This window comes from Emys orbicularis, chromosome 6 (genome assembly GCF_028017835.1).
Source record: "Emys orbicularis isolate rEmyOrb1 chromosome 6, rEmyOrb1.hap1, whole genome shotgun sequence".
Taxonomy (NCBI): Eukaryota; Metazoa; Chordata; order Testudines; family Emydidae; genus Emys; species Emys orbicularis.
Window position 1 is genome coordinate 81565119 of NC_088688.1, and position 15947 is coordinate 81581065.

At 40.7% G+C, this 15947-nt stretch overlaps 1 protein-coding gene across 1 annotated transcript in view; it reads left to right on the forward strand.

The window, feature by feature from the left end:
* The window catches only part of ADAMTS19 (ADAM metallopeptidase with thrombospondin type 1 motif 19), a 277558-nt gene that overhangs the window by 77681 nt on the left and 183930 nt on the right, over window positions 1-15947 (forward strand). Inside the window, exons 5-7 of the mRNA XM_065405898.1 lie at window positions 1101-1273; window positions 2261-2344; window positions 3809-3966. Coding sequence (XP_065261970.1) covers window positions 1101-1273; window positions 2261-2344; window positions 3809-3966 — 415 coding nt within the window. The remainder of the gene's footprint in view (window positions 1-1100; window positions 1274-2260; window positions 2345-3808; window positions 3967-15947) is intronic.

Sequence of the window (15947 nt, forward strand, 5' to 3'; positions counted from 1 at the left end):
GAATTGGTCCATGTGTACAACATGCTCTTGTTCCTTGGGGTGTGAATATGTTTCAATCCAGATTTTTCTTTCTGTGTGTAGGGGGGAGGGGGCATAGGAAGGAGGAGAGGTGTGTGGACTGCAGATTTTTCCTGTGTTTTCCGGAGGCAGGGAGATACTCTTGTAAACTTTATTACAGTTGGTATGGCAACACCCCTTTTTCATGTTCTCTGTGTATATATATTTTCCTATTGTACCTTCCACTGCATGCATCCGATGAAGTGGATTTTAGCCCACGAAAGCTTATGCTCAAATAAATTTGTCAGTCTCTAAGGTGCCACAAGTACTCCTCGTTCTTGTAACGTCAACCCATTACATTAATTAGTATTTTTCCAGTAGCCAGACTGAAGGCAAAATCCTGTTTTGTTTTACATGTGTACACTAGAACTAGGGAAGAAGGTGCAGCAGGTCCTCCAGGCTCTGGTGTACTCATGCAGCAGCTGGACAGAATTCCAGCTTGAGCAGTATGCTGGACTAGCAGCTAACATGCTTGAATACAGTCCATAGCCTCAAACTAAGCATGACTGGATAAGTAGCCCCAGTAAAAATATGTTACCATGTATTAATTATTACATTGTATTATAAATGCATATACAGTAGAACCCCTATTTTACTAATTACCTGGGTATTGAGGGATTCATAACATTCAGTGTCTGAATCAAAGTAGTACAGTGCATAAGTTGCAGTATGGAGCACTGCACTGCTTTCTTGTCCCACAAACCATTGCAAAGTGATTTCTAGTGCATTGAAGGGATCAGAATATGAAGGGATGTGGACTTGTATTTCATCAACTTCACCTTCATTATGGGATTTCCACCGCCTCCCCCCATTGGGAAAAATGGTTTGTATAACTGGTTGTTCATAAGACTGGTGTTTGTAAAATCAAAGTTCTATTGTAATCCTGTAGTTGTAGTTATCTCTCCACTCACAGATGTCTTGGCAGTGACATTTTATAGTATAACTCTTTTTCTAGCAAATCCTAAAAATATCACCTCAGTGACACTTACATAAAACTGCTATGTTAAAGGATGAATTCATGTAGCAATATTTTTATGTTACAGATAAAAGAAAATCCAGGAATCAAAAACTAGGAGGAAGAGGAAGAAAAAAAAGATACTCCTATAAATTACCTCAGGAGTACAATATAGAAACTGTAGTGGTTGCAGATCCAGCTATGGTTTCGTATCATGGAGCAGATGCTGCCAGGCGATTTATTTTAACCATCTTAAATATGGTAGGAAACTCTTAGAACTTATCAAGGCATTTGGCAGAAAGAAAAATGCATGCCTGGAGATTGATTGAATTAATTGTTACAGTTGTTCAACAGGCATAATTAACTGTAAGTGGGCATTCCATAAAATTCAACAGACTATTAGAAAGTACCATGAATATTCAGCAGCACAGAAGCTAAGATTCTGCAGACATATCTTGTACCTTCAATAGTGAAGCTAAAGAAGTGGGAGTTGAACAGCATGAGTGCTTGATTAGAAACCCATATTGTTATTTGAACTATATTCAGGTTGAATGCTTAGGACAAGAGTCTAATCTGAACTCATTATGAAGAGGTGACTCTTCTCATTTAGAAGGATCTTTTGATCTTCTTGGTGGCTGGAGGAGAAGCAATATTACAGTCTCAGACAAAGTTATGTTTCCTTCCAGCAATGAACGTGAATGCAACACACTTATTTGATCCACGAGGCAGTGAAAATTAGTAATCGCAGTATGTAAGGGGAAAAAAAAATCACAGAATAAAGGATCATGAAATGAAGAGTGGGTGAAAACCTGATCACAACTACTCTGTTTGGCCCCGTTAGTTTTTGCTTCTTGCCGTCTGCTGCTCACTTTTAGCCTCGGTCCTGTATTTATCTCAATGGGATGCACGGCATAACATTATGTACATGTGGAAGTGTTTGAAGAAATGGGCTATAGTTTTTAAAGCTCTGTCAAGGTCATCTCAAAAAAGATAGAGCCCTTTTAGGATACTTGGACCAAACACTGGATAACCCCTTATCTGTCTCCTCCTCCCCCCACTTCAAAAATATTAATATCTAAGTATTGTGTTATATTTAATGTGTAGAAAATTCAAATGTCAAGTCAAAGTTCTACAAAATTAAGAGATCCTTAAATTCTGAGATTTGATTTTTTTAAAGGTTGTAATGTATTCCAATGTGTCCAATGGAAGCACTCATGTTTATTTTTTTGTTTTGTTTTTTTGTTAAAGGTTTTTAACCTTTTCCAGCACAAGAGCCTTGGAATTCAAGTGACTCTTCGAGTGACTAAGCTTGTTCTGCTTCATGAGACTCCAGTAAGAAAGTACTGAATATGTCTTATTCTGTGACAAGACATTGTAGAATGAATAGAAGGGTAGGGACATGTTGCTTGCTGCCTCATTAAGGCATAGAATACTCATCACTGATCATTTGTCTCCATTATCTTCTGTCTATTCATTATTATTTTTACTATTAATATTTATTTGTAGTGGCAAGAGAAAAATTGGGAGCTCATAGCACTAGGTGCTATACATACGCACAGTGATAGACAATTTCAAAATTGAGGGGTATATGGCTTTCAAGTAACCTAAAAATTGTAAATGATTTTTTCTTAGTCCAGGTTCATAATTTATCCTTTGTTGAAATTGGCTGGTATTTACAAACTTCAGTCCATTATCAGCTATTTTTTTGCTGTGCATATGGATATTTCACTGTGAAAGCAAAATCCTTTTAGTTTCAAAGCTTACAGTTAGTTGTAAAATTAGAAATAGGTCAGTCATATATAAAAAGAACAAGAGTGCAGCACCACTCTTTCATGATATATCTTTCAGACATCATTTTAGAATTCATCTTTTAAATCCTGTTCCCTTGTTGAAGAGATGAATCAGCTGTTGTAGTGTGGGTCATTCTTTGGAGTGACCTATGGTTCCCTTATATTTTAGAGCAGCAGTATGTGGACTTTTTGTTATTTTACAAAGTATCTGAAAGCTTTGCATATTTTAGTTGGAGTTCACAAAAATAAAAAATGGAATCTTCCTATCCATGTAAGAGATATTTTTAACTTATGCATTTAAATAAATTAAATTATCCTTAGGCTAGTAGCTAAAGAAGCATTTCTTGTTTGGACATATAGTAATCCTCTCAGCAGAAAAAAAGATCCCTCAAATCCAAACACTGGATCTTGGCATAAGTGCTCTCCCTAGATGCAATGAACTCCAGCTTGTACCAATGGAAGATCAGCATATATGGGGAGAAGAATATGGGTGACAAGGTCCACTGTATGTATCTGAGGGCATAATTTTCACCAGCATTGATTTAATTAAAGTCAAATGAAGATGGCTTCTGTTCTTGAAGTTAAAACAATTGCACCATGTATATTTTGTGACAAATAAAATAGAATATCTTTATTAACTGAAACAAAGCATGTGCTTATATTTGTAAAATTATTTGAGAACATTTTTCTTTGTACACTATATCTTATATATACTACAGGAAAAATGCCATTAAAGTGAAAAACAAGGAATCAGAAATCTATTCATATCTAGACAACTATAGATCAATAATGCATGGCAGACAATGAAATCTATTATAATAGTTTCACATGAGTAATTAGGACTAACTGTGGGGTGAGGCATTGCTAGGAAATTCTGATATTTGGGTGAAAGTTGTGCTCAGCTTTGTGATCTCATAACTTGTACAACATTGGCAATTAAAAGATGAAAAAATTATATATTGTCATTTACATGTTCATATAATAAAACAAGCAATTCAATTTTCAGGCAGATATGTATATCGGGCATCATGGGGAAAAAATGCTGGAGAGTTTCTGTAAGTGGCAACATGAGGAGTTTGGCAAGAAGAACGATATACATTTAGAAATGTCAACAAGCTGGGGAGAAGACATGTCATCAGTAGACGCAGCCATACTTATCACAAGGTAATATTTTCTAAAAACAGTCCCTTAAAAAAAATAGCCTGATGTCTTCATGGCAGCACTGTAGAGGTAGAGAAGTTCAGTTGTCTTGTGAGGTGATACAGTTTGACTTTAGCTTTAGCTATGGAAAGAAATGTGATTAAGCCTTCTCTCCTGCTCTTTTCTGGTAATTAAAGTGAGGTGTTATTAGAGATCAAGTTGTTAGAAGGAAAGGTGCTGGAACAAATTGATGATATAAAGAGCAATTCGTCACCAGGCCCAGATGTTATACATCCAGCAGTTCTGAAGGAGCTTCATATGAAGTGGCTGAGAGGCTACCAAAATATGCAATCTCTCATTCAAAAGAGCTACTGTTCCAGAGGCTTGGGATGGGGGGGGGGGGGGGGGGAAGTAATACATGTTGTACCTAGGGGTGATTTGGAGAATAACAGACCAGTAAGTTTTAAATCTGAATCTGGAAAATTAGTTAAAATGATAATTGAAAATTAAACACCTGGAATGATAGGGTATAACCAGCATGGTTTTTGAATCTACTAGCATTCTTTGAATGTTTAACCAGTTGACATTATTTAGATTTTCAAAAGGCCTTTGACAAGTTCCCTCACAAGAGGCTGCTAAAGAAACTAAGTACACCTCTACCCCGATATAACGCTGTCCTCGGGAGCCAAAAAATCTTACCGTGTTATAGGTGAAACCGCGTTATATCGAACTTGCTTTGATCCGTCAGAGTGCGCAACCCCGTCCCCCCGGAGCACTGCTTTACCGCATTATATCCGAATTTGTGTTATATCAGGTCGCATTATATCGAGGGAGAGGTGTAATCACAAAATAAGAGGCAAATATTGTGATTGGCCAAAAATAGACTTGAAAACAAAAAATAAAGAGTTAGATTAAATAGTCAATTTTCATTATACAAAAATATATTGTTGAGGGGTACCTCAAGGTTCTGTACTAGTACTTATACTGTGCTAGTTGTTGTTTAATAAACATGTTAATGATCTGGAAAAGGGTGAACAGTGAGGTTGCAAAATTTGGATGTAATGAGAAATTAGTTAGGTTAATTAAGACGAGAGGACTGTGGAGAACTTCAGAGGGACCTAACCAAGCTAGATGACTAGGCAGCATGTTGGCAAGTGAAGTTCAATGTCAATAAGTGCAAAGTAATGTATTTTGGAGGAAAAAAATAAACTATTCATACACAGTACAAAGTGCTAAATTTACTGTATAAACTCAGGAGGTGGACCTGGGTGTCATTGTGGACAGCTCAATAAAGACTTCTGTTCAATGTGCATCTGCAGCCCAAAAAAGCAAACAAGATGTTAGATTACATAAGGAACAGGATAGCGAATAATAGAGAAAAGTCAGTGGTGTCACCTTATCTACATTACTGATGCAGTACTGGTCACCCCATCTCAAGAGAGATATTGCAGAATTAGAGGGGGTTCAGAGAATGGTGACACAGATGATTGGGGGGTTGGAAAAACTCCCATGAGGAGACAGAGAAAAGTTTATAATTGTTTACCTTAGAAAGGAGAGGAGGCACGATGATAGTACATATAATAAATAGTATATAGCAGATTGATTGGGAGCCTCTGTTCTCCCTGTTTGCTAATACAAGAACAAGGAGACACATTCAATTAAATATAAAAAGTGGCAAATTCAAAAACAATAAAAGGAAACATTTTTTTCACTACACATGTAGTTAGACTGTGGAACTCATCACAATGGGAAGTCACTGAGGCAAAGAATTTAGCAAGATTCAAAAAGGGATTGGACACTTTTATGGATAGCAAATTGATTTCAGTGGGAGTAAGGTGCTTGGGCATTTCTGAAAATCCCACTAGGCACCTATCTGCATTGTTAGTAACTGAAATACCTTTCAAAATCTGGACCTTAAACCCCCGTACTTCCATTTTCTCTAAAATGGAGAATAACACTTGAGGTCTGTCTTGACTAGAATATGAAAGAGTTTTTAAAGGTGTTAGCTAGCACATTCTAACAAACATTTTCTAAAACTAGTGGAGGTAAGGCAAGGTATACTTTAGTGTGTGCTAGTTGGTCAGTTTAATTTAAAAATTAAACATAGCACGATTCCCCTGTGATAGTGTGCTTGGATGGCAGGGAGACCTAGTGGTTAGTGCACCTGGCTTTAAGCCCCTTGCCTCTCTGCCTGAATGGCAGAGGTGCCTCATTCCTGCCTTTAGGCCAGGAATCTTCTGGCCTCCACAGGCATCTGAGCCTCAGATCTTAAGGGGGTGTGGTAGGTGGACCCGGGCCCTGTTTGGGTTGCCAATACTCCAGGATTGTCCTGGAGTCTCCCAGAATTAAAGCTAAATCTTTAATTAAAGATTATGTCATGTGATGAAACTACCAGGAATATGTCCAACCAAAATTGGCAACCCTAGGGCCCTCCCTCTCCACCGGGTCCCAGCCCAGGGCCCTGTGGAAATCAACACCAGCAGAATTCTCCAAGCACAGAGTCAAAGCCTGCTGCTCTGGACTCCTTCCTACCTTTATCCCTTCAATTTGGGGCATGACCCCTATAATCCAAACTGTCTGCAGTTCCCCTTTGCCTGCGCTGATTCTCTTCCTTCTCTACTAGATGCTTTGAGAATCTCCTTATGACTTCTGCATAAGATATGATGTTAACAGTTTTTGGCTTTTGTAGCTCTCTAGCTTATCTTGCTCTAATTCACTCTCTACATGCCTTACTGTGATTATCACCACAGTTACTATATTTGATCCTTGTCACTGCTATGCAGTTTTCATAGGAATGCTCTCCCCCACATTTACTCTATCTCATTTTCCCTTTACAAACAGTTGCTACATGCCCATACTGTCAGCACTTATAACAACTTGGTGATGGGGGGATATATGATTACTTTTCTGGATATCTGAAACCCTAGTGTTATTTTCTCAAGTAGAGTCCCTCCCTTAAGTAAAAACAACAAGAAGTCCCTGTGGCACCTTAGAGACCAATACATTTATTTGGGCATAAGCTTTCATGGGCTATAACCCACTTCATCAGATGCATGGAGTGGAAAATACAGGAGCAGGTATAAATACATGAAAGGATGGGAGTTGCCTTACCAAGTGTAAGGTCAGTCTAACGAGACAATTCAATTAGCAGCAGGATACCAAGGGAGAAAAAATAACTTTTGAAGTTGTAATGAGAGTGACCCATTTCAGACAGTTGACAAGAAGATGTGAGTAACAGTAGGGGGAAATTAGTATTGGGGAAATTAGGTTTAGGTTGTGTAATAACCTAACTACTCCCAAGTCTGATGGTGTCCAGTTTGCAAATTAATTCCAGTTCTGCAGTTTCACGTTGGAGTCTGTTTTTGAAGTTTTTTTGTTGAAGAATTGCCACTTTTAGGTCTGTTATTGAGTGACCAGAGAGATTGAAGTGTTCTCCTACTGGCTTTTGAATGTTATGATTCCTGATGTCAGATTTGTGTCCATTTATTCTTTTGCGTAAGGACTGTCTGGTTTGGCCAATGTACATGGCAGAGGGGCATTGCTGGCACATGATGGCATATATCACATTGGTTGATGTGCAGGTGAACAAGCACCTAATGGTGTGGCTGATGTGGTTAGGTCCTATGATGGTGTCTCTTGAATAGATATGTGGACAGAGTTGGCACCGGGGTTTGTTGCAGGGTTTGGTTCCTGCGTTGGTGTTTTTGTTGTGTGGTGTGTTGTTGCTGGTGAGTATTTGCTTCAGGTTGGGGGGCGGTCTGTAAGCGAGGACTGGCCTGTCTCCCAAGGTCTGTGAGAGTGAGGGATCGTCCTTCAGGATAGGTTGTAGATTCTTGATGATGCGCTGGAGAGGTTTTAGTTGGGGACTGTTGGTGACGGCTAGTGGCGTTCTGTTACTTTCTTTGTTGGCCCTGTCTTGTAGGAGGTGACTTCTGGGTACCCTTCTGGCTCTGTCAATCTGTTTCTTCACTTCACCAAGTGGGTATTGTAGTTTTAAGAACACTTGATAGACATCCTGTAGGTGTTTGTCTCTGTCTGAGGGATCGGAGCAAATGCGGTTATATCTTATATCTTGGCTGTAGACAATGGATCGTGTAATGTGGTCTGGATGAAAGCTGGAGGCCTGTAAGTAAGTATAGTGGTCAGTAGGTTTCCGGTATAGGGTGGTGTTTATGGGACCATCGCTTATTAGCACTGTAGTGTCTAGGAAGTGGACCTCTTGTGTGGACTGGTCCAGGCTGAGGTTGATGGTGGGGTGGAAATTGTTGAAATCTTGTGGAATTCCTCAAGGGCCTCCTTCCCCTGGGTCCAGATGATGAAGATGTCATCAATGTAGTGCAAGTAGAGTAGGGGCGTTAGGGGACGAGAGCTGAGGAAGCGTTGTTCTAAGACAGCCATAAAAATGTTGGCATACTGTGGGGCCATGCGGGTACCGATAGCAGTTCCGCTGGCTTGAAGGTATAAATTGTCCCCAAATCTGAAATAGTTGTGGGTGAGGACAAAGTCACAAAGTTCAGCCACCAGGTTTGCCGTGATGGTATTGGGGGTGCTATTACTAATTAGTCGCTTGATTACTAACACTTTATCTTCTCCTATGCTTTTGGTTATCTCATCATTGCTCAGTTTTAATAGCAATCCACATATTACCCCCTTAGTTTCAGTCAAATACTTTGGTAGCTACCCACTTATTTTAACTTTCCTTAGTGTCTTAGGTTTTAGCAGTTTATCAGCTTGCTCTTTGTCTTCACACTGAACTAAAAGTTCCCCATCTCACAGTCTTCTGGCTCTTATTATATCCTCTATGCTTTTAAAAAAAAAATCCAGTCAGCTACTTTTACAGGGTTAATGTCACCTAATCTCAGGCTTTGTCTTCACTACCCGCCGATCCGGCGGGTAGCAATCGGTTTTTCGGGGATCGACTTACCGCGTCTAGTGAAGCCGCGGTAAAATCGATCCCTGATCGCTCTGCCGTCGACTCCGGAAATCCACCTCGGCAGGAGGCGGCAGCGGAGGCGGCAGCAGCGCGGCAGCGGTCGACTTTCCCGCGTCCTCACCGCTAGGTAAGCCGACCTAAAATACGCAACTTCAGCTACGGTATTCACGTAGCTGAAGTTGCGTATCTTAGGTCGGACCCTCGCTGTAGTGTAGACCTAGCCTTATTTCTTTGGCTAGGGATCTTACAATTATAACATATTGGTTTATTATTTCCTTCCTCAGCTTTGGTTTTTTGCTGATGTTGTCATCATGATCATCTGCTTCTGTGTCTACTCTTTTTTTCTTTTCTGTTTTCCCCTACTTTGTATTCATTCTCCTTCTCTTGTAGACTTTTTCTTCAGTTTCCAGAGTGACTTCATTTGGGGTCAGAAATCCTCCAGCCCAGCAAGCTTCCTAGCCCAGCCTATCAGGCCTGAACTGAGCCAGGTTCTCTCCTTTTCTTCCCCCTGTAGGACTGGCATTGGCTGCAGGTCTAGCGGAGCTGGGCTAGTGGGGCCCATAGGCTCTCTTTAACCCCTTTTGTGCTGGTGTGAGGTTTCTCTGCTCCATCACATCCCCTTATTCAGAATAACCTCTGTGACCGGGTGCCTGGATGGGCCAGACTGAGAATGCCACACTCAGGGCAGACTGCAAGAAATAGGGCAGAGAATCCCCCAAACTGGTGGTTTATTCTTTAATTAGATTCATCAAGCCAGTAACAAAAGAGCTTCTGTAGCACCACACTGGTAAACAAGAAGCCAAACATAGCCCCCTTTAGGCATTCCAGCCTCTGGCTCCCATCTAGCAAACAGATCTAATATAGTGATAGGTTACTGAAAACCCTGTTCACCATACTTAAAGTTCTACCAATCCCAAAGGATCAGACACTTACCCTACTCTACCCTACCCTACCCTCAGGTCAATCTATATTTCAGATCTTACCCAAATATCACGCTCTCAGCCAATCCTTAGTAAACTAACTAAAGATTTATTAATAAAAGAAAAGAAGAGAGTTATTGAATGGTTAAGGAATCATATACATACAAGTAATTTTCAGTGTTCATAGCTCAGGATCATAGCAGTGATGTTATATCTGTTGGCTTGTAAAAGTCTCCTTGGAATTATCCCAACAGGTAAGAATCCAAAGGCAGCTTAGATGTAAAGTCTGATGGAGTCTTTCCATGTATTTTCCAGGGTTTTCCAAGTAACTACTTGGAAGATCTTAGTCCCATCGCTTAAACTTTCCCTGTTCAAAGTTCAGCAGACTACAGATGCTGGAGCAGGCCCGATGTTTCACTTTTGAAGTTGAAGCTCTGTTAAGTGTTTTGTGCACAGCATGTGACTGAGGATTCTTTTTTGTTGAGCACACACTCTCCCATCACTTTGAAGTTAACATTCTATTTGCTATGCATACACAGGTAATCCAATTACTCCAATTAACATAAGGCAGCTGCCAGTCATACATTATAACAGAGATAAATAAGCTGAAGACAATGTAGATCAGTGGTGGGCAACCTGTGGCCACCCACCATTGATGTAGATAATATTATTAGTTTCCTGCAGCATGTCACATCTTTGATCTTAAGGTTAACTGAACACAGTCACATACATAATGTAAGGCAATTAAGAAATTAAAAGGATTTAATATCTACAAGCTAATTTGGTTACTGTGATAAACTTTTTAACAGGATATAGGCAAACAGAGACAAATACACTTAGCAACTTGTTTCGTGGAAATTTAGCAACAGCACTGCTCAGATATCCTTAATCCGTTTCCCTTTTCTGAAGCTACAGGAGCAACTCTGATAGCTTTGGCTACAGGTCTCCCCACTCCATGACCTTGCCCATCTTATCCTAACTTCAGTAGATTCCACTTAACAGGAAGTTGCCTGTTATCAGAATTGCTGTTAATGGCAAACAATCCCATCCCATTAATATCGATGTTAATGGAATTTGGATATTGGCAAAAGGCATGCTGCTTTTTAGTAACTTTTTTTGGAGGGAGAGGTCCTACATATAATCAATTTCCTGGCTCTGGCCATGCACAGTTGAGCACCTCTGCTGTGTTCCATGATTTTGAAATGACATATCTCTTGCCAATAAAGTTTGGATTCTGGATGCCCTACTTGAGCTTGGTGCTAAGCAAGTGCAAGTAGCCAAGAAGTTTGGTATCTCAAAATCACTTATTTCATTTCATTCATTTTATGGGAGCACGGGAACACAACAACGTTGTTCCATTCCATTGACACTTGACCTTAGGAGTACAAGTATCAATGCAATGGAAAGCAGGCAGATGCTGGTGAAGCTCTGTGGCTCTGGTTCCAGCATAAGCTTGGCCAAGGTACTCAACTCTCTGGGCCAATGCTGAAACAGAAAGTGAGTCAGCTGGAGGCAGAGTAGGGGAAGGAGTTCATCCCTTCAGATGGCGGTCTCAGTTTGTGGAAAGCCTGGCACATCGCTCATCAAAGGAGGAAGGCAAGAAACAGGATGCTGACTTTCTGACAACTACTAAATGGAGGATGGACACCTTACCAACATTCTAGAGTAGTTCCAGCCATTTGACATCCTCAGTGCTGATAAGACCGCTTTCTTCTACCAGGGCTATCCCAAAAGAAGCCTTGGCATGCTGAAAGGAAGATTTTCAGGAGGGAAAAAAGACATGGACCGTATCACATTGCTGTGTTGTGCAAACCTGGATGAGACAGAGAAACAGACTCTTATGGTGATCAGAAAGAGCAAGTGCCCTCATTTCCTGAAGGACTACTCAGAGCTGCCCAGGATCTACAGAAGCTCAGCAAATGCCTAGATAACCAGTTTGTTGTTTAAAGAGTGGCTACAGATCTGGAACAGGGAGCTGTGCCTATCAGATTGCAATGTGTGCCTGCTGATTGACAATTATCCAGCTCATTCAGCTAATCTAGAGTAGGGGTCGGCAACCTTTCGGAAGTGGTGTGCCGAGTCTTCATTTATTCACCTAATTTGTTTTGCGTGCCAGTCATACATTTTAATGTTTTTAGAAGGTCTGTTTCTACAAGTCTATAATATATAACTAAACTATTGTTGTATGTAAAGTAAATAAGGTTTTTAAAATGTTTAAGAAGCTTCATTTAAAATTAAATTAAAATGCAAAGCCCCCCGGACTGGTGGCCAGGACCCGGGCAGTGTGAGTGCCACTGAAAATCAGCTCGCGTGCCGCCTTCAGCATGCGTGCCATAGGTTGGCTACCCCTGATCTAGAGCTATCACACATAGTTTAATTTCTTGCCTCCTAACATAACCTCAGTCACGCAGTCGACGGACATAGGTGTCACCAAAAACTTCAGAGTTCACTAGTGTGCTTTTCTTAAACCTCTCTTCATGCTGACCCACACCCTATGAACAGTGGATGTTGTTAAACAATAACTCTTGATCTTGCTGGGGAGTCATGGGCCACTGATCTCCAGAAGACTTTTGGAAACTCCTTCAGAAAGAGAGGGTTTGCATCAACAGCAAAAAATGCTGGCCTGGTGGACACTGATGTGCTGGCTGATGTTTCAGTTCCTGAAAACCTAAGAGCAGAGGAATTTGAGGTCATTGTTGAGTTTGACAGTCATTTGCAGGTGGAAGGTGTGCTCACTGACACAGAACTTTTGGAAACAGTAGTGGCTGTAAAGCACCCACAGGCTACTCTTGACCCACAAGAGGATAGTGCATTGGGACAACAAACTCAAAGAGCCTTTGCTTGTAGACATTTTCCACAGGATATCCCAGAATTGTGGGATAGAACTTTGAGAACAGTTATGAAGCTGCTTGCAAAATTGAAAAAGATTTATGGGGGAGGTGGAAAACTGTAAAAAGTGGTGTTGGACAAATATTTTTAGAAAAACTTTTTTTTTTCTATGGTGCTTTTAAAAAGCTTTTATTTTATAGAATTGTGTGCTACTGTACTCTTTGTGACACACAACAAGACGAGACTTCCTAAATTTGCTCTAAGTCCCGTGGTATACTATACAGTGTATCCATTTGTGTGTCATGTTAGGTTGGGTTTTTTTTAGCGCATTGTATTGAACTGAAAGTTAACAATTTCACTTTGCAGTGTATTGTTGTTCCATTCTCCTATTTCTATGCATCCCCCTGAAAACAGTGCCTTCTGCTTATTGGCAATATCTGGAAAATAGCAACTTTTTGCTAGGAACTGAGAGATTGCTCATAAGCAGAATCTACTGCATTCTACTAGTAAAAAGAGGTCACGGAGAGAGCTGGGAAAGTGGGAGAAATTGAAGCCCAAGCTGCCAGAGACCTGACCCTTGTAGCTTTGCTACATACTACTCTCATCCAAACTTCTCCATACTAAACTCATCCTCCAAACCTATCCGCACCCTCTTTTGTGGGTCATTTAGATTAGTTCTCTGGGTCAGGGACTGTTTTCATTGTTAAATGTTTGTACACTGCCTAACACAATGATCCTTGATTGGGGTTCCTATTACTACAGTAATACTAATAAGACTACATCTAAGAAGCTTCCAAAAACTCATCAGAAGGCATCCCCAGTTTGACAGATCTAAGGAAGCCTATCAGACTGAGACTCAAACCCAGGGTTTAACAACTGTGAGTGTGTTGGCAGGGCATGGGACTAGATGATGAAGGGAAGGCATGAGGAATGGGGAAGAATGAATGGGGAGGGGGCATGGAGAGTTGACAGGCATAGATAAATAGGGAAGCACAGCAGTTGGTAGCAGGGCTGACAAACAGAACTAGAGAGCAGGGCTGAAGAGCAAAGCTTGTTGCAAATGCTTCAAGAGTTAATTAGCAAATTTGTGATAGCTTTAAAAGGAGCATGTTGGACAGCCCCAGTGGCCTCTGACAGACCTCTCTTCCCTATCATATCCTTGGAGGCAACCAGCAGTATTAGTGTTTCCAGTGGGAACTGGGGAGAACTTCTGGAGATCAGTCTGCCCATGCCACACAGCCCAAGTCACTTTGAAACATAAACTTTCACTGGACCAACTCCTCCCCTCAATCTGGGCCTCACCCCTGGGCCCTGGACTCCTTCATGTTTATGGCAGCAAAAGCTGCCATCACTGCCAGCAGCAGCTTCAGCAGGAGGCAGGGACAAACAGGCTCTTGTAGTGTATTGCCTACAGTAGCTGTGTTTGACCCAGAACTGGCTGCATTTCATTGGTGGGTGAAGTGACTTCTGTTGTATTTCTAGATTATAAAATGCTTCTATCAGATAATCCTGTTTAAGTCTTGATTTTCTGATTTTCTTTTTAATAATTATTTGCTTAGTTCATACCATTTTTACCTGTGAATTACAAAGTGTTTTTTGTAGAAGGGTAAATATCATTATCCCTTTGGGGAAATTGAGGCATAAAGAGGCAAAGTGACTCATATGAGGTCATACAACAGGTCAGTGTCTGAGCCAAGAATTAGAGCCTAGACCTCCTGAGTTCCATTCTACCAGTACTAGTCACTGGACCATACTACCTCTCATCTCAGGACTGCTTTAGCTTTTAATAGATCATACTAGCATGGCTTGCTGACTGTGGGAATGTTTTGCTAATCCAGACTCCCTCTGTACATCATCAAGGTTTATGGTATTGTTAACCCCATGTGTGGCTAGTTCAAAGAGTTTCATTCTGTTTTACAAACGCAGAACAGGCTCCCTTGTCATAACTTACAAACAGCCTTGGACAGTAGACCTGGTTTACTGAGAGAAATAATATTTAGACAGATGAACACCAACTGTTTACTCTATATTCTTTAAGTAGAAACCAAGTATTTTAGCTTATTTAACCCTTTCAGCTGTCATGGGATAAAAGGGAAGGTCCTTTCATGGATTGAGAACTGGTTAAAGGACAGGGAACAAAGGGTAGGAATTAATGGTAAATTCTCAGAATGGAGAGGGGTAACTAGTGGTGTTCCCCAAGGGTCAGTCCTAGGACCTATCCTATTCAATTTATTCATAAATGATCTGGAGAAAGGGGTAAACAGTGAGGTGGCAAAGTTTGCAGATGATACTAAACTACTCAGGATAGTTAAGACCAAAGCAGATTGTGAAGAACTTCAAAAAGATCTCACAAAACTAAGTGATTGGGCAACAAAATGGCAAATGAAATTTAATGTGGATAAATGTAAAGTAATGCACATTGGAAAAAATAACCCCAACTATACATACAACATGATGGGGGCTAATTTAGCTACAACGAGTCAGGAAAAAGATCTTGGCGTCATCGTGGATAGTTCTCTAAAGATGTCCACGCAGTGTGCAGAGGCAGTCAAAAAAGCAAACAGGATGTTAGGAATCATTAAAAAGGGGATAGAGAATAAGACTGAGAATATATTATTGCCCTTATATAAATCCATGGTTCGCCCACATCTCGAATACTGTGTACAGATGTGGTCTCCTCACCTCAAAAAAGATATTCTAGCACTAGAAAAGGTTCAGAAAAGAGCAACTAAAATGATTAAGGGTTTAGAGAGGGTCCCATATGAGGAAAGATTAAAGAGGCTAGGACTCTTCAGTTTGGAAAAGAGAAGACTAAGGGGAGACATGATAGAGGTATATAAAATCATGAGTGATGTTGAGAAAGTGGATAAGGAAAAGTTATTTACTTATTCCCATAATACAAGAACTAGGGGTCACCAAAAGAAATTAATAGGCAGCAGGTTTAAAACAAATAAAAGGAAGTTCTTCTTCACGCAGCGCACAGTCAACTTGTGGAACTCCTTACCTGAGGAGGTTGTGAAGGCTAGGACTATAACAATGTTTAAAAGGGGACTGGATAAATTCATGGTGGCTAAGTCCATAAATGGCTATTAGCCAGGATGGGTAAGAATGGTGTCCCTAGCCTCTGTTCGTCAGAGGATGGAGATGGATGGCAGGAGAGAGATCACTTGATCATTGCCTGTTAGGTTCACTCCCTCTGGGGCACCTGGCATTAGCCACTGTCGGTAGACAGATACTGGGCTAGATGGACCTCTGGTCTGACCTAGTACGGCCTTTCTTATGTTCTTATGTTCTTTCTGTAGCAGGCCTTTTAAAAGTTGGCC